General features: G+C 42.9%; 1 protein-coding gene across 1 annotated transcript in view; it reads right to left on the bottom strand.

The window, feature by feature from the left end:
- Nucleotides 1-372: 372 nt before the first annotated feature.
- The window catches only part of LOC128659901 (gastrula zinc finger protein XlCGF26.1-like), a 33,327-nt gene continuing 15,100 nt past the window's right edge, over nt 373-18,599 (bottom strand). Inside the window, exon 2 of the mRNA XM_053713489.1 lies at nt 373-9,203. Coding sequence (XP_053569464.1) covers nt 7,801-9,203 — 1,403 coding nt within the window. The 3' untranslated portion in view covers nt 373-7,800. The remainder of the gene's footprint in view (nt 9,204-18,599) is intronic.

Below are 18,599 nucleotides of genomic sequence, written 5' to 3'. Positions count from 1 at the left end.
TTGTGCTTAGTTCTCTTAGTATCCTTTGTTAAAGAGTAATCCTAGGTGAACTCAGGAGCATGCACGTATCTTCAGAAAGCAGAGTTAGCATGAACATTTATAGCAATGTTATACATAGTTACAAACACTGCTGCACAGAGTGATAAATACATGTGCACACCCCTAAGCTCATATAATAACAGCCTCCTATGTTTACTCTTTAGCAAATGCTACCAAAAGAACAAAGCAAATTAGATAATAGAAGGGAATTGGAAAATTGCTGCGCTATCTGAATTATCAGCTTTCAGATTTCGCTTCAGTATTTGATGTTGTTTTCCTAATTATTCTGTGATATTGTGTTTTTAATTATACAAAAAACACAAAATACTGGTCTGGATTACAATCACTTTTTATTTGCATGAAAAAACATTGTATATCATTATATAGTAAAAAGCAGCATTACATGATATATGCACACAATGGTATAAATATACCTAACACTTGTGCTCTTGATACAAAAGGATTTATCAGACATATAATGTTCCCTTTATATATACAGTATGTGCTATTATCAGTTCTTGCGGCTTCTAACTAACATGAAAACATCTAACATAATATCAAGTTACAGAACATGACACACATATTACATACCCAGTATACATGTAGGTTATAGTAGCCATTTAAATTAAACTGATTATGATCACATGACACACATATTATATACCCAGTATACATGAAGGTTATAGTAGCCATTTAAATTAAACCGATTATGATCACATGACACACATATTACATACCCAGTATACATGTAGGTTATAGTAGCCATTTAAATTAAACTGATTATGATCACATGACACACATATTACATACCCAGTATACATGTAGGTTATAGTAGCCATTTAAATTAAACTGATTATGATCACGTATGTACCAGTTACTGATATTGTGTCTCATTAAATAAAATCAGTATTGTCACGGATACTGGGCTGCAGGGCTTGAACCCTTAACTCCCCCCACCTCGCCCCTGTTGTTTCTCAGTAGTTTTGGGCTCCTCAGAGCAACCACAATCTCTGGAAGCTTTTGGTTGCTTGTTTTGTGTTTTAAACTTGTCAAGAGAAGAGCTGGTGTATGACCAGGAAAACCCTCCTAGGCTGGCCGGGCTCCTGGAACTCCCAGTCGGCCACCTCAAAATGGACACCCTCCTAACCCCTCTCAGGCTGGCCGGTCTCCTGAAACTCCCGTCGGCCACAGAACTGCAGGACACCCACTAACTTTACCCCTGGTTGCTCCAGCAACCATGTGCCTCAGAGCTCCACTCTTTTGGGGATTGGTGGCCCATGGGGAGTTCAAGGGGTGGGGGAATTGCCGGAGGGGAGCTCCTTTGGGAACCGGGGGTTTTAGACACCCCTACTCCCATAAATTCAACGGGCTGGATCTCTGGTCCCCAGTAACGAATCATGCCACTTTGTGGATTGTGGCATCTGGGGACCGAGCACTTTTAAATGACACCCTGGAAGTGCCGCCGGTCCCCCGGAATCACCCCAAAACCGTCACCACTGGGTTCTGGGATTCTGTGGGACTATGGCTGCTTTGGAGGCGCCAGCCTGTCTGGAGGGGAGGGAATTGCGGGATTGTCCAGTGTATTATCAAGATGAGCTTTGTGTATAAAAGGAGTGTGTTTTCCAATAAAGTCTGTTCCTGTTTCACCTGAATGCTAGTATGTCTAGTTATTTGGGTGGGCTTCAGCTTAAATCACTTTCCTGGGCTACATAGCAGACTGTTCCAGGCAGGGGAAGGATCCGTTTTGTGGAGCTGCCCAGTCGGGGTGGCCAGGGTATCTGTCACATTGGTTGGCAGTGGTGGGATGCTTCCGTCTACCTGGAACGTCCAAACCACCAACAGAAGATCTTGCCGGATGGAGCAGTACCACAGGCTCCGGAAGGAAGAATTAAGAACTTTGCTGCAGGCTAGAGAGAAAGTCGCTGGCAACAAGACAAAGGCAGTGCTCCTAGCTGAACTGATGGAGGACGATCGGGCTAGCGAGCAGGCTGGTGGGTCAGACAGCGACCATAGCTGGGGATGGCCCAGTACAGCCTCCACTCAGGGGACTACAGGGTCCGACCTTGAGCGGCAGATACAGTGGCAACTGGCTCTCTATGGATTTAACCCCCCCGAGGAGATCATTACTCGGATAGTGACTGAAGCTACCAAGATACACATGTTGGAGCTTCAGAAGTCTAGGGGGGAGCGTCATGCTGGATCCCCTGGACCCCCCTTCCCGGCCCAAGCAACTACCTCACGGGGCTTTCGGAGCCTTCCAGGATGATGAGAGCAAGGATATTGACCGCTACCTACAGCTGTTCGAGACCCAGTGCCAGATGTATGGGGTCACCAATGCCGATAGGGTTACTATCCTAATTGGCAAACTGTCCAGTAGTGCCCTCGAGGCTTTCCACACTGTTCCCTCCAGAGATCAAGACAACTATGACCGGGTGAAGGAGTGCATCCTTACCCGGTATGGACTCACACCGGAGGCTCACCGGCTAAGATTCATGGGGCTACAAAGGGAAAAGGAACAGCCTTATACCGAGTTTGCCCACCGCTTAGCTCGGTCCTTGAACTCCTGGGTTACTGGGTGCCACATCACCACCCTAGACAAAGCTGTTCAACTCATCCTCCTGGAGCAGTTCTATAACCACACTCCACCGGAGATAAAGGACTGGGTAAAAGACAAGGGACCTAGAACAGCTGACCAAGCCACCGCCCTGGCCGATCAGTATGTGGATGTCCGACACCAGGTGGCCAAGGACCTCCAGCCAGCAACCCACTCCACTCCAGCCCCAGCTCGACCCCCAACAGCTTCTCGGCAGCACCAGACCCGGTCGCCCTCTGTCTACCCATCCGGAGGCAGCAATCCCCGGGGGTGTTATGGGTGTGGACACCCCCGGCCATATTGTACAGAACTGCACCACAAGACAAAGAAACCCCCCAGCCCATCCGCCAAGGAACCCCGCCTCAACTCAGTGGGGAACTCCTCAAGCCCGCACCTACCAGGCCGCTGCCCATTGTACCCATACAGCGAGCTCTGACTCTTATGCTAAGTGGCCAGAAGAAGAAGTGGGTGTCTTGCACCACGTCAATTCAGTGGACCAAGACAACCGCCAGCAACATCGGCAAGATGTATGGGTCAACGGGCAGGTGGCTCAAGGAATGAGGGATACTGGGGCCACCGTTTCTTTGATTCAGCCTCACTTCGTTCGCCTCTCTGGTCGCACTGGGTGGACCCTTGCTGTAGGGGTAGTGGGAGGTGCTGTTCTGAGGGTCCCTACAGCCTGGGTCCATTTGGACTGGAAAACTGACTCCCACAATGTAGAAGTAGGGTTTATGCAACATATCCCTGCTGAGGTCCTGCTGGGAAATGACCTCGGCCAACTTGTCACCACCTTTGTGGGGGATACCCCTCCGGACACCTGCCCAGTGACTACCCGCCAGCAGGCCAGATGCCAAGCCACCTCATCAACTCTGGAGCCCCAGGTAAGACCCACTGCCCCGACTCCTACCTTACCCCAACTGCCCATCCCTACTAACGCCGAACTTGCTGACACCACCTCTTGGGCAACTCCTTTCGACTTCGCCAAAGAGACCTTGAGTGACCCGACCCTGGCCCCTTACCGAGACCGAGTAGGTGCTGACGCCCCGGAACCCCAGAGACGAAGGGTTCCAGTGGGAGGGAGAGCTCCTGTACCGGATCTCCAAGAGTAGAAAAGGACCGGTGCCCAAATGCCAGCTGGTCGTACCGAAAAAGTTTCGGTACAACCTGCTGAAAATAGGGCATGACATTCCCTTAACCAGCCACTTAGGAAAGCAAAGGACGCACCACTGCTTGACTTAAACCTTCTTATGTCCAGGCATTACAGCCGATATTAAGGAATACTTTAAATCCTGTGAGGTTTGCCAGAAGGTAGGAAAGACGGGAGACCATATGAAAGCCCCCCTCCATCCTCTGCCAATTATTGATGAACCCTTTAGCCGAGTTGCAGTAGACATTGTGGGGCCATTAGCTTGGCCCAGCCCCTCAGGGAAGAAATACATCCTTACAGTAGTAGACTATGCAACCCGGTACCCAGAGGCAATCCCCTTGACCAATATCCAGGCGGAGACCATAGCAGATGCGATGCTCCGGATATTCACCAGGGTAGGCTTCCCTTGGGAAGTAGTTTCCGATCAGGGAACACAGTTCACTGGGGAAATCACTCAACAACTCTGGAAGTTGTGCGGGTTTAAATCCCTGCACAGCACCCCTTACCATCCCCAGACCAATGGGCTATGTGAGAGGTTTAATGGGACCCTAAAGCAACTGCTTTGGATGTTCTCGGCCACTCTCAAGGACTGGGAAAGATTCCTGCCGCACCTCCTCTATGCATATTGAGAGGTGCCTCAGGAATCCACAGGCTTTTCCCCTTTTGAGCTACTGTAGGGTCAAAAGGTTAGGGGCCCGCTAGATTTGGTACGAGCCCACTGGGAGGGAGCCACAGGAGGGTGAAGAGCACTCTGTCATGGGGTACGTACTCTAGCTCAGGGACCGGCTGCAGGACCTGGCTGCCCAGGTCCACGAGAACCTTCAAGCCTCTCAACACAAACAGAAGCGATGGTATGATCGCAATGTCGTACCCGAACCCTGATAGTGGGACAGAAGGTCCTTGCCCTGAAGTCTGTCAAAACAGACAAGCTACAGGCCTTTTGGCAAGGACCTTACCAGGTTGTGGAACAACTTAACAACACTACATACATGGTAGCGAACTGTTCAGATGAAAGGATCCGTCAGACCTTTCATGTGAACATGTTCAAGGCATACATAGAAAGACCCAGGGATGTGGCCGCTATCTGTGCGCCAGCAGTGGAGGACTCTTAAAGTCTTCCAATGCCGGAGCTTCCCGGACCTACCGACGCCCCCCAGGGGGTAGATGACATATCCCTAGACAACAGGTTAGAATCCGGACAGAAAAGGCAGGTCCGGCGACTTCTGGAACAGAGAAGGGACATGCTCTCTACTGTCCCTAGGTTTACCACCACAGCCATCCACCGGGTGGAGACCCCAGACCAGACTCCCCTGCTACAGGCTGGCTACAGGATCCCAGAGGCCATCAGGGAAAGTATGCACCGGGAGCTCCAGGGAATGTTGGACCTCGGTGTCATTGAACCGTCCAACAGTCCCTGGGCCTACCCGGTAGTGCTAGTGCCCAAAAAGGATGAAACTACCCAGTTCTGCATTGACTATCGTAGACTCAATGACAGAACCACCATTGACGCCTATCCCATGACCCGAGTAGATGACCTGTTAGATCGAATCGCCCGGGGCCACTTCCTGACCACCCTCAACCTATGCAAGGGTTATTGTCAAATCTCCCTCGACCCTGAATCCATCCCCAAGTCCGCCTTCATCACTCCTTTTGGCTTATACCAGTTAAAAGTGATGCCGTTTGGAATGAAGAACGCTCCAGCCACTTGCCAAAGAATGGTAGACTGCCTGTTGGCCTCCAGGACTGTGCCGGTGCATACCTGGATGACATCGCCATCTATAGCGAGACCTGGTAAGACCATCTGGTCCACCTAGGCATCATCTTAAGATCGTCTTCAAACTGCCGGCCTAACCTTGAAGCCAGGTAAGTGAAACATTGGGCGCTCAGAGGTTCAATACTTGGGCCACCAAGTCGGCTGCGATAAGCAGCGACCCGAAACGGCCAAGGCTGAGGCAGTGGCTAACTGGCCCACTCCCAGGACCAAAACCCAAGTCCTTGCCTTTCTGGGTACTGCAGGCTACTACCGGAGGTTTTTCCCCAATTACAGCACCCTCGACAAAACTGACTGACCTGACCCGTAAACGACTTCCCCGACAGGTCCTGTGGTCCTCCGAGTGTGAAAAATCCTTCCAGAGTCTTAAGTCTGCCTTAATCTCTGCTCCAGTACTGGCCGCTAAGCCAGCCAAATGCTTTTCTATCCACACAGATGCCTCTATGTTCAAGTTGGGGGCCATACTAAGCTAGGCGGACAAGGAAGGACAGGACCACCCCGTCGCCTACATCAGTCGAAAACTGCTACCCCGGAAAGTAGGCTACGCAGCGGTCGAGAAAGAGTGTCTGGCGCTGGTATGGGCTTTGATGAAGTTGCAGCCCTACCTATATGGAAGACCCTTCACTGTCCTCACTGACCATAATCCCCTTGTATGCCTCCACCGAGTTTCCGGGGACAACGGGAGACTGTTGAAGTGGAGCCTAGCCCAGCAGCCATTTAATTTTGACATTCCGTACCGACCGGGAAAGAGCAATGGGAATGCTGATGGACTTTCCCAGCGGACTGAAGTGGCATAAACTCCTCGGACATCCCCAGGCAGACCCGTGTGTGGATCAAGCCAGTTCTGCCGAACTGAAAGTGGGCAGTTGTCATGGATAATGGGCTGCAGGGGTTGAACAATTACCCCCCACCCCCCTACAACCTCATCCCTGTTGTTTCTCAGTGGTTTTGGGCTCCTCAGAGCAACCACAATCTCTGGAAGCTTTTGGTTGCTTGTTTTGTGTTCTAAATTTGTCAAGAGAAGAGCTGGTATATGACCAGGAAAACCCTCCTAGACTGGCTGGGCTCCTGGAACTCCCGGTCGGCCACAGAACAGCAGGACACCCACTAACTTTACACCTGGTCGCTCCAGCAACCATGTGCCTCAGATCTCTGCTCTTTTGGGGATTGGTGGCCCATGGGGAGGACAAAAGGTGGGGGTAATTGCTGGAGGGGAGCTCCTTTGGGAACTGGAGTTTTGGACACCCCTACCCCCATAACTTCAATGGGCTGTATCTCCAGTCCCCAGTAACAAATCACGCGGCTTTTGGACTGTGGCATCTGGGGACTAAAACCGTCACCACTGGGTCCTGGGATTCTGTGGGACTATGGCTGCTATGGAGGCTCCGGTCTGTCTGGAGGGGCGGGAATTGCGGGAAAATTGTGGGATTGTCCAGTGTATTATCAAGATGAGCTTTGTGTATAAAGGAGTGTGTGTTTTCCAATAAAGTCTGTTCCTGTTTCACCTGAATGCAAGTATGTCTAGTTATTTGGGGGGGCTCCAGCTAAAATCACTTTCCTGGGCTACATAGCAGCCTGTTCCAGGCAGAGGAAGGACCCATTTGGCAGAGCTGCCCAGTCGGGGTAGCCGGGGTATCCGTCACAAGAATCCCCTCAGTAATTCCTCTGGTAAATAAAATGTACAATGCTAAGCATCTATTGCTATAAGAAAAGGTTTATCCACATGATGTGTACATTAAATATATCTCCCAGATGTCAATCATTTGAGACTGATGTTCTTGTTTATATAATTTTATAACACTCTATTCATATAAAGACTCTTTATTCTGTAAATGTAATTATTTTCTCCCCTATGTAAAACAAAATGTACAACTCCTAACACTGGCATATTAATAAACAACACTGGGTGTGCTTTGGTGGTGAATGGTTCTGTAAACTGGTCAGTATGGGGACAGAGTTGTATATTCCTGTGTGGTGTTTGGATTCTATCCCATTGATATGAGAGAAACTGAGGTGCACATATATAGAGGAACAAAGAACAGCAGGAGAGCACTTCCAATCCGGGGCTTTTATAACTGGGATTTAGAAAGTATTATTTACAATAGGATCCATTTCGATGCTTCCATTTAGAGTTTGTCCTCTTTTGGATAACTATAAAAAGGTTTGTACACTGCGTTTATAACGTTTGTGTGTAAATATTTAGCGTAGTTTTGTAATACCTGATTTCAATAAAAACCTTTTTTCCACTTTCTAAACATGTGAAAGGTTTCTTCCCTTGTGAATCCTTTCATGATATTTCAGACTACTCTTTAGTGTAAAACTTTTTCCACACTCTGTACATATGAAAGGCTTTTCTCCTGTGTGAATCCTTTCATGATATTTCAGACTACTCAATTGTATAAAACTTATTCCACACTCTGTACACGTGAAAGGCTTTTCTCCTGTGTGAATCCTTTCATGCTGTTTCAGATTCCACTTTTCTGTAAAACTTTTTCCACAATCTGTACATGTGTAAGGCTTTTCTCCTGTGTGAATCCTTTCATGCTGTTTCAGATTACACTTTTCTGTAAAACTTTTTCCACACTCTGTACATGTGAAAGGCTTTTCTCCTGTGTGAATCCTTTCATGATATTTCAGACTACTCAATTGTATAAAACTTATTCCACACTCTGTACACGTGAAAGGCTTTTCTCCTGTGTGACTCCTTTCATGATATTTCAGACTACTCTTTAGTGTAAAACTTTTTCCACACTCTGTACATGTGAAAGGCTTTTCTCCTGTGTGAATCCTCTCATGCTGTTTCAGATTACACTTTTTTGTAAAACTTTTTCCACAATCTGTACATGTGTAAGGCTTTTCTCCTGTGTGAACCCTTTCATGCTGTTTCAGATTACACTTTTCTGTAAAACTTTTTCCACACTCTGTACATGCGATAGGCTCTTCTGTGTGAATCCTTTCATGATATTTCAGATGACTCTTTTGTATAAAACTTTTTCCACACTCTGTACATGTGAACGACTTTACCCCTGTGTGAGTCCTTTCATGATATTTCAGACCACTCATTTGTATAAAACTTTTCCCACACTCTGTACACGTGAATGGCTTTTCCCCTGTGTGAATCCTTTCATGAGTTTTCAGATTACTTATTTGTTTAAAACTTTTTCCACACTCTGTACATGTGAATGACTTTTCTCCTTTGTGACTACTTTCATGAGTTTTCAGATGTTCCATTTGTGTAAAACATTTGCCACACTCAGTACAAGTGTGTGGTTTCTCACCTGTGTAAATTTTGTAGTGTTCTAGTAGATGAGACTTCCATCTAAAGCTTTTCTCACATTCTGTAGATTTGAAAGGTTTCTCCTTTGTATGAATAATTTGGCTAGACTGTAGACTTTTCCCTTTTTTAATATGTTTTGAAAACTCAGTAAATGTGTGTGGTTTATCCTTAGGGATAATAATTTCACTAGATAAGGCATAAATGTTGTCCTCTTGTTTGATGACTAAATTACTCTCTGTACATAGTGATTGCTGCCCAGTTCCGGTCAATTCACCATCTTCTCTAAATATCTGCTGTGATATCCCCAATGTTTGTGAATAGTCATTGGTGTCTAAGACTGTAGTGATGGATAGATATGAATTATTGACGTGTTTGTCTACATGAAAATAAATGGAATAAAGAAAAATAAGAATGTTTATTCATTTATAATATAATACATCTAAATAAAAAAAGATTATGTTTTATACTAAAAAATGTCTTCAGTTTTCTATTTTTAAATGTATTTACCTGTAAATCACAAATTAAAAAATCATGACATAGAATGTAAACATTACTACATCATAGTAAACTAAATTACTGATGAAAACAAGTTATAGGGCCGCATTAAACAAGGTGCGTGTGGATAATGTTCTCTGCCAGGGAACAAGTACATCTGTATTCTGGGCAAGAGAGGTGGCATCCACCATCCTCATTTAACATTGCACAAGCAACTGCCCATACAGCCCTGCCCGGCTCATGTACAACCAGTTGGGTGAGAACATGATGACTTAATAATCACAGACTAATCATCAGTGTGAGATGTTTTGAGAGGGTAAGAATCAGTGACCTTGTGATCTTTAGCTTTCGGCTGTGATTGTTCTATTTATATAAACAGCCAAAAACTTCATTAGTTTAATAATACTCACTGTAAAATTAAGCACACAAATCAGTGGTGGTTCTGGGGTGGGGAACATTGGGGGAGTTGTGGGTGTTTCACACATGGTAACAAGGTAGGCATAAGTGTAGTTATGGGTGTTCCATGAGCAAGGTCAAGGAAGGGGAAGATGGAGCTGCAGGTGTTCTGAGTAATGAACCAGGTCAGGGGGTGAGGTTAGGCAGTTGTTGGACATGATCTGTCTAAAAGGACACAAGGGGAGTAGTATTTTTTTACCCTCCTCAGCCCAATGGAGGTTGCTCCTTCTTTATAACTGTCACTGACACAAATGTACTTAAAAGATGCAGATATAAATATAATAATTTGTTTAATGAGTGATCAATTCTAATTCCCCAGTAATTACAAAAATGGTAGTTAACTACCAAGGACGTACCCTGCATGTTGTTAGAGTTTTCAAGCGGTGGAAGCGATCCTGATCGCTTCCAGAAGCTTTCATGTTCTCACAGTGATGCCTCGATATTGAGGAATCCTGCAATAACTTTTTTAATAATAATAATTTTTTATCCATCCGATGCAGAGAGAGACACTCTGTGACCATCTCTGCGTCGGCCATCGATGGTCACAATCGTTGGTGGGTGGGAACAGTTGCAGGGAGGCGGGTGGGCAGCCATCAATAGTTGATGTGCATCAGAGGGGGCAGGATCATGTGCACAGGGGCGGGTGGGAATGCTACACTATGGTTCAATTTTTTTAAGAAAAAATGGGAGAAAGGAGGGGGGAATTTTTATCTAAGTGATCTGGGAGTGGCTGGGGGGTTGGTTATTGAGGGGGGGGCAGCTACACTACAGAAATATATATAAAAAAAAAAATAGCAAATGTTATAGCAAACTGGGTACTGGCAGCTGTATGGTGCACAATAATGTAAAGGGAGAGGGTTAAAGAGCTGTTTTGGGAGGGGGGATCCTACACAGCAGAATATGTTTTTTAAAAAATAAATAAAAGATAAACTTTTATTTTAGTACTGGCAGACTTTCTGCCAGTACTTAAGATGGCAGGGAAAATTGTGGGGTGGGGGAGAGGGAAGAAAGCGGTTTGGGAGGGATCAGGGGTTGGATGTGTCAGGTGGGAGGCTGATGTCTACACTAAAGCTAAAATTAACCCTGCAAGTTCCCTACTTAACGCCTTTACTGCTGGGCATAATATAAGTGTGGTGCGCAGCGGCATTTAGCGGCCTTCAAATTTCTAAAAAGCAAGGCCAAAGCCATATATATCTGCTATTTCTGAACAAAGGGGATCCCAGAGAAGCTTTTACAACCATTTGTGCTATAATTGCACCAGCTGTTTGCAAAAAAATGTAATGTTTTTTTTATTTGATCGCATTTGGCGGTGAAATGGTGGCCTATATCAATACTTTAGGTTGTCTACTACACTACACTAAAGCTAAAAACATAATTTATGTAAGAACTTACCTGATAAATTAAATTATTTCATATTGGCAAGAGTCCATGAGCTAGTGATGTATGGGATATACAATCCTACCAGGAGGGGCAAAGTTTCCCAAACCTCAAAATGCCTATAAATACACCCCTCACCACACCATCAATTCAGTTTAACGAATAGCTAAGTAGTGGGGTGATAAAGAAAAGAGTAAAAAGCATCAAAAAAAGGAGCTGGAAATATAATTGTGCTTTATACAAAAAAATCATAACCACCATACAAAGGGTGGGTCTCATGGACTCTTGCCAATATGAAAGACATTAATTTATCAGGTAAGTTCTTACATAAATTATAAATTATGTTTTCTTTCATGTAATTGGCAAGAGTCCAAGAGCTAGTGACATATGGGATAGTAATACCCAAGATGTGGAACTCCACAGAAGAGTCACTAGAGAGGGAGAGATAAAAATAATAGCCATTTTCCGCTGAAAAAATTAAATCCACACCTAAAAGAATATGTTTTTCTCATAAATGCAAATAAAAAACTTAAAATATAAGCAGAGGAATCAAACTGAAACAACTGCCTGAAGAACTTTTCTACCAAAAACTGCTTCCGAAGAAGCAAATACATGAAAACGGTAGAATTTAGTAAATGTATGCAAAGAAGACCAAGTTGCTGCTTTGCAAATCTGACCAACTGAAGCTTCATTCTTAAAAGCCCATGCAGTGGAGACTGATTTAGTAGAAGGAGCTGTAATTCTCTGAGGCAGGGCCTGACCCGACTCCAAATAAGCCTGATGAATCAAAAACTTTAAGCAAAATGACAAGGAGATGGCAGAAGCTTTCTGACCTTTCCTAGAACCAGAAAAGACAACAAATAGACTAGAAGTCTTCCTGAAATCTTTAGTAGATTCAACATAATATTTCAAAGCTCTTACAACATCCAGAGAATGTAAGGATCTCTCTAAAGAATTCTTAGGATTAGGACAAAAAGAGGGGACAACAATTTCCCTATTAATGTTGTTAGAATTCACAACCTTAGGTAGAAATGTAAATGAAGTCCGTAAAACAACCTTATCCTGATGAAAAATCAGAAATGGAGACTCACAAGAAAGAGCAGATAATTCAGAAATTCTCCTAGCAGAACTTCTAGCAGAAGAACCCCATTTTACAAGAAAGTAGTTTAATATCCAAGGAATGCATAGGCTCAAAAGGAGGAGCCTGTAAAGCCTTCAAAACCAAATTAAGACTCCAAGGAGGAGAAATTAATTAAATGACAGGCTTGATATGGACCAAAGCCTGTACAAAACAGTGAATATCAGGAAGCTTAGCAATCTTTCTTTGAAACAAAGCAGAAAGAGCAGAGATTTGTCCCTTCAAGGAACTTGCAGACAAACCTTTATCCAAACCATCCTGAAGAAACTGTAAAATTCTAGGAATTCTAAAAGAATGCCAAGAAAATATAAAAACACCATGAAATAGGTCTTCCAGACTCGATAATAAATCTTCCTAGAGACAGATTTACGAGCCTGTAACATAGTATCAATCACTGAGTCAGAGAAACCTCTATGACTAAGCACTAAGCGTTCAATTTCCATACCTTCAAATGTAATGATTTGAGATCCTGATGGAAAAATGGCCTTTGAGACAGAAGGTCTGGTCTTAAAGGAAGTGGCCAAGGTTGGCAACTGGAAATCCATACAAGATCTGCATACCAGAACCTGTGAGGCCATGCTGGTGCTACCAGAAACACAAAAGATCTAGAGGCCGAAGAACTAGAGGCCGAAAGATATAAGCAGTTTGGTAAAACCAAGGAAGTGATAACGCATCCACCGATTTCTGGAAGACCCCACATCTGAACAGTCTGAAAAAACACATCTGGATGGAGCGACCACTCCCCCGGATGTAAAGACTGATATCTGAGATAATCTGCTTCCCAATTGTCTACACCTGGGATATGAACCGCAGAAATTAGACAAGAGCTGGATTCCACCCAAGAAAGTATCCAAGATACTACTTTCATAGCTAGGGGACTGTGAGTCCCACCCTGATGATTGACATATGCCACAGTTGTGATAGTGTCTGTCTGAAAACAAATATACGGTTCTCTCTTCAACAGAGGCCAAACCTGAAGAGCCCTGAAAATAGCACGGAGTTCTAAAATATTGATTGGTAACCTCGCCTCTTGAGATTTCCAAATCCCTTGTGTTGTCAGAGATCCCCAGACTGCTCCCCAACCTGAAAAACTTGCATCTGTTGTGATTACAGTCCATGTTGGGGAAACAAAAGAAGCCCCTTGAACTATACGATGGTGATCTAACCACCAAGTCAGAGAGAGTCGAACATTGGGATTTAAGGATATTAATTGTGATATCTTTGTATAATTCCTGCACCATTGATTGAGCATACAAAGCTGGAGAGGTCTCATATGAAAACGAGCAAAGGAGATCGCGAACGATGCTGCAGTCATGAGACCTAAAACTTCCATGCCCATAGCTACTGAAGGGAATGATTGAGACTGAAAGAAATGATTGAGACTGAAGGTTCTGACAAGCTGAAACCAATTTTATTTGTCTCTTGTCTGTTAGAGAGAGTCATGGACACTGAATCTATCTGGAAACCTAAAAATGTGACCCTTGCCTGAGGAATCAATGAACTCTTTGGTAAATTGATCCTCCAACCATGTCTTTGAAGAAACAACACTAGTTGATTTGTGTGAGATTCGGCAGAATGTAAAGACTGAACTAGTACCAAGATATCGTCCAAATAAGGGAACACCACAATACCCTGTTTTCTTATTACAGAAAGTAGGGCACCAAGAAACTTTGTAAAACATCTTGGAGCTGTCTCTAGGCCAAATGGAAGAGCGACAAATTGGTAATGCTTGTCTAGAAAAGAGAATCTCAGAAACCGATAGTGGTATGGATGAATCAGAATATGAAGATATGCATCCTGTAAGTCTATCATGGACATATAATAACCTTGCTGAAAAAAAGGCAGAATAGTCCTTATAGTCACCATTTCAAAAGTTGCCACTCTTACAAAACTATTCAAAATTTTCATATCCAGAACGGGCCTAAATGATTTTTCTTTCTTTGGGACAATGAATAGATTTGAATAATACCCCAGACCCTTTTCCTGAAACAAAACTGGTATGATTACCCCTGAAAGCTCCAGATCTGAAACACACTTCAGAAAAGCCTGAGCCTTCACTGGATTTGCTGGGATGCGTGAGAGAAAAAAATCTTTTCACAGTAGATCTTACTCTGAATCCTAATTGATACCCTTGAGAGACAATACTCTGAATCCATTGATTTTAGACAGTATCTGCCCAAATGCTTTGGAAAAATCTTAATCTGCCACCCACCAGCTAAACTGGAATTGGGCACCGCACCTTCATGCAGACTTCTGGGCCGGTCTTTGCTTTCTTAAACGGCTTGGATTTATTCCAACTCGAAGAAGGTTTCCAATTGGAACCAGATTCTTTGGGGGGTGGAATGGGTTTCTGTTCCTTATTTTGTCGAAAGGAATGAAAATGGTTAGAAGCTTTAGATTTACCCTTAGGTCTTTTATCCTGAGGCAAAAAAATCCTTTCCCCCAGTGACAGTTGAAATAATCGAATCCAACTGAGAACCAAATAAATTAATACCTTGGAAAGAAAGAGATAGGAATCTAGACTTGCATACCATGTCAGCATTCCAATATTTGAGCCACAAAGCTCTTCTAGCTAAAATAGCTAAGGACATAGATCTAACATCAATGTTGATGATATCATAAATGGCTTCACAGATAAAATGATTAGCATGTTGAAGCAAGCTAACAATGCTAGACAAATCAGGCTCCAATTCCTGTTGCGCTAAACTTTCCAACCAAAAAGTTGATGCAGCTGCAACATCAGCCATAGAAATAGCAGGCCTGAGAAGATAGCCAGAATATAAATAAGTTTTCCTTAGATAAGATTCAAGTTTCGTATCTAAAGGGTCCTTAAAGGAAGTACTATCTTCCATAGGAATAGTAGTACGTTTAGCAAGAGTAGAAATAGCCCCATCACCTTTGGGGATCTTTTCCCAAAACTCCAATCTAACTGCTGGCAAAGGATACATTTTTTTTTTTTAAACCTTGAAGAAGGAAAAAAAGAAGTACCAGGCCTATTCCATTCATTTGAAATCATATCAGAAATAGCCTCAGGAACTGGAAAAACCTCAGAAGTAACCACATGAGGTTTATAAACAGAATTTAAATGTTTACTAGTTTTAGTATCAAGAGGACTAGTTTCCTCAATATCCAAAGTAATCAACACTTCTTTTAACAAGGAACAAATATACTCCATTTTAAATAGATAAGTATATTTGTCAGTGTCAATATCTATGGTAGGATCTTCTGAATCAGATAGATCCTCATCAGAGGATAATTAAGTATGTTGTCGGTCATTTGAAATTTCATCAACTTTATGAGAAGTTTTAAAAGACCTTTAATGTTTATTAGAAGGTGGAATAGCAGACAAAGCCTTCTGAATCACATCAGCAATAAAATATTTTATATTCACAGGGATATCATGTACATTAGATGTTGAAGGAACAACAGGCATAGTACTAGAACTGATGGATACATTCTCTGCATGTAAAAGCTTATGACAACTATTACATACCACAGCTGGAGATATAATCTCCACAAGTTTACAACAGATACACTTAGCTTTGGTAGAACTGTTTTCAGGCAGCAGGGTTCCAACAGTGGTTTCTGAGACAGGATCAGATTGAGACATCTTGGAAATGTAAGAGAAAAAAACAACAACAAATAAAGCAAAATGATCAATTTCCTTATATGGCAGATTCAGGGGAAAAATGCAAACAGCAAAGCCCTCTGAGCATAAAAAAGGGCAAGAGGCATATAGGAAGTGGGGTTTAAATAATTAAATTATTTGGCGCCAAGTATGACGCACAACGCAAAAGAACATTTTTTGGCGCCAACAACATCTAAAAATGACGCACTCGTGTCACTGAAGATGCAACCTAGTGAAAGGAAACTCGGCGTCAACTAAGACGCCAGAAATTACGAATTTGCGTCACCAGACTACCTTCACCACAAAAAAATTCTCGCGCCAAAAATTACGCACTAAACATCAGCATTTTGCAACCTTGCAAGCCTAATTTTGCCTATGAAATTTAATGAAAAAACAGTCAATTTGAAAAAAAGACTATACCCCAGGTAAGAGAAATATTTCCCTAAATATGTTTTTTCCCAATTTTGAAACTGATAGTCTGTGAAAGGAAATATACATAAACCTGACTCGTGGCAAATGTACAATGCATATAATTAGGACTTTAAATTAAAGCAAAACAGTTCCTGAAAAACAGAAAAACGAGAGGCGCTCTTGGTGTAGTATGTCCTATACAGACATCAAAAGATAAGACAGAGATGGAGATATACTTACAAACGACGTTGCACATGCAGTGCAATAACGGACAAGCCGAAGCTTCAGAGCCATTCGGCTGACTCGCTTAGGCAATGGACGCTTGAGGTCAGATCGAAGCTCCCCACAGTGAATGCTTCCGATGACACTCCTAATGCGGGATACCGAGCAGCTGGCCAGTGTAGATTAAACCCCAATAGAGAAGCTCCAACCAGGCGGATTTCAAAACAAAGGGGTATAAATAAAATACCAATATCCAGAGCAAGGATAAAACAGTAGATATTTTATTAATACAAATAAAATTGTTGCTTAGCAACGCGTTTCTTGGCTGAATGCCGTTTCATCAGGCTATATTGTTACACTGATTCCTTGCTCTGTTTAAACCCCCCTTAACCAATCAAATTATGTAAAATTGCACACACCCTCGATCATGACGTATACATAAATTCGAATCCTGTCTGGAAATAACCTATCACAGATTAACTTCGGGACATAAAGTGCCAAACCATAGCTGAGAGTGTCTTAAAGGGACAGTCTAGGCCAAAATAAACTTTAATAATTCAGATAGAGCATGTAATTTTAAACAATTTTCCAATTTACTTTTATCACCAATTTTGCTTTGTTCTCTTGGTATTCTTAGTTGAAAGCTTAACCTAGGAGGTTCATATGCTAATTTCTTAGACCTTGAAGCCCAGCTCTTTCAGATTGCATTTTAACAGCTTTTCACCACTAGAGGGTGTTAGTTCACATATTTCATATAGATAACACTGTGCTCGTGCACGAGAAGTTATCTGGGAGCAGGCACTGATTGGCTAGACTGCAAGTCTGTCAAAAGAACTGAAAAAAGGGGCAGTTTGCAGAGGCTTAGATACAAGATAATCACAGAGGTTAAAAGTATATTATTATAACTGTGTTAGTTATGCAAAACTGGGAAATGGGTAATAAAGGGATTATCTATCTTTTAAAACAATAAAAATTCTGGTGTAGACTGTCCCTTTAAGTAATGAAAACATACTTACCGAAAGACACCCAATCCACATATAGCAGATAGCCAAACCAGTACTGAAACAGTAACAGTAGAGGTAATGGAATAGGAGAGTATATCATCACTCTGAAAAGGGAGGTAGGAGATGAATATCTACGACCAATATCAGAGAACCTTTGAAAAGATTTCCCTTGAGGAAAACCATAAAATCAATAGGTGATACTCTCTTCACATCCCTCTGACATTCACTGTACTCTGAGAGGAAACGGGCTTCAAAATGCTGAGAAGCGCATATCACAGAAGAAAATCAAGCACAAACTTACTTCACCACCTCCATAGGGAGGCAAAGTTTGTAAAACTGAATTGTGGGTGTGTTGAGGGGTGTATTTATAGGCATTTTGTGGTTTGGGAAACTTTGCCCCTCCTGGTAGGATTGTATATCCCATACGTCACTAGCTCATGGACCATAGCCAATTACATAAAAGACATTAACCCTACAAGCTCCCTAATTTACCTCTTCAATGCTGGACATAATACACGTGTGTTGCTCAGTTGCATTTTGCGGCCTTTTAATTACCAAAAAACAACGCCAAAGCCATATGTCTGCTATTTCTGAACAAAGGAGATAATTCGTGAAATAATTGAAGAAGCTGTTTGTAAATAATTTCAGTGAGAAACCTAAAATTGTGAAAAATTTTACTTTTTTTTTATTTGATCGCATTTGGCGGTGAAATGGTGTCCTAGATCAATACTTTGGGTTGTCTACTACACTATAGCTGTTTGTAAATAATTTCAGTGAGAAACCTAAAGTTTGTGAAAAAGTGAACTATTTTTTTTATTTGATCGCATTTGGTGGTGAAATGGTGGCATGAAATATACCAAAATGGGCCTAGATCAATACTTTGGGTTGTCTTCTAAAAAATATATATACAGATGGCCCTCGGTTTACGTCGGTTCAATCTGCACCGTTTCAGAATAACAACCTTTTTTTTCCCAGTCATGTGACTTCTATTGAAAAGCTTTGGAAAGCAATGCACTAATTAAAATAGCCAGTAGGTGGAGC

This window comes from Bombina bombina, chromosome 5, assembly GCF_027579735.1.
Source record: "Bombina bombina isolate aBomBom1 chromosome 5, aBomBom1.pri, whole genome shotgun sequence".
In the NCBI taxonomy this organism is placed as follows: Eukaryota; Metazoa; Chordata; class Amphibia; order Anura; family Bombinatoridae; genus Bombina; species Bombina bombina.
This window is presented reverse-complemented; position numbering and strand designations above follow the sequence as displayed.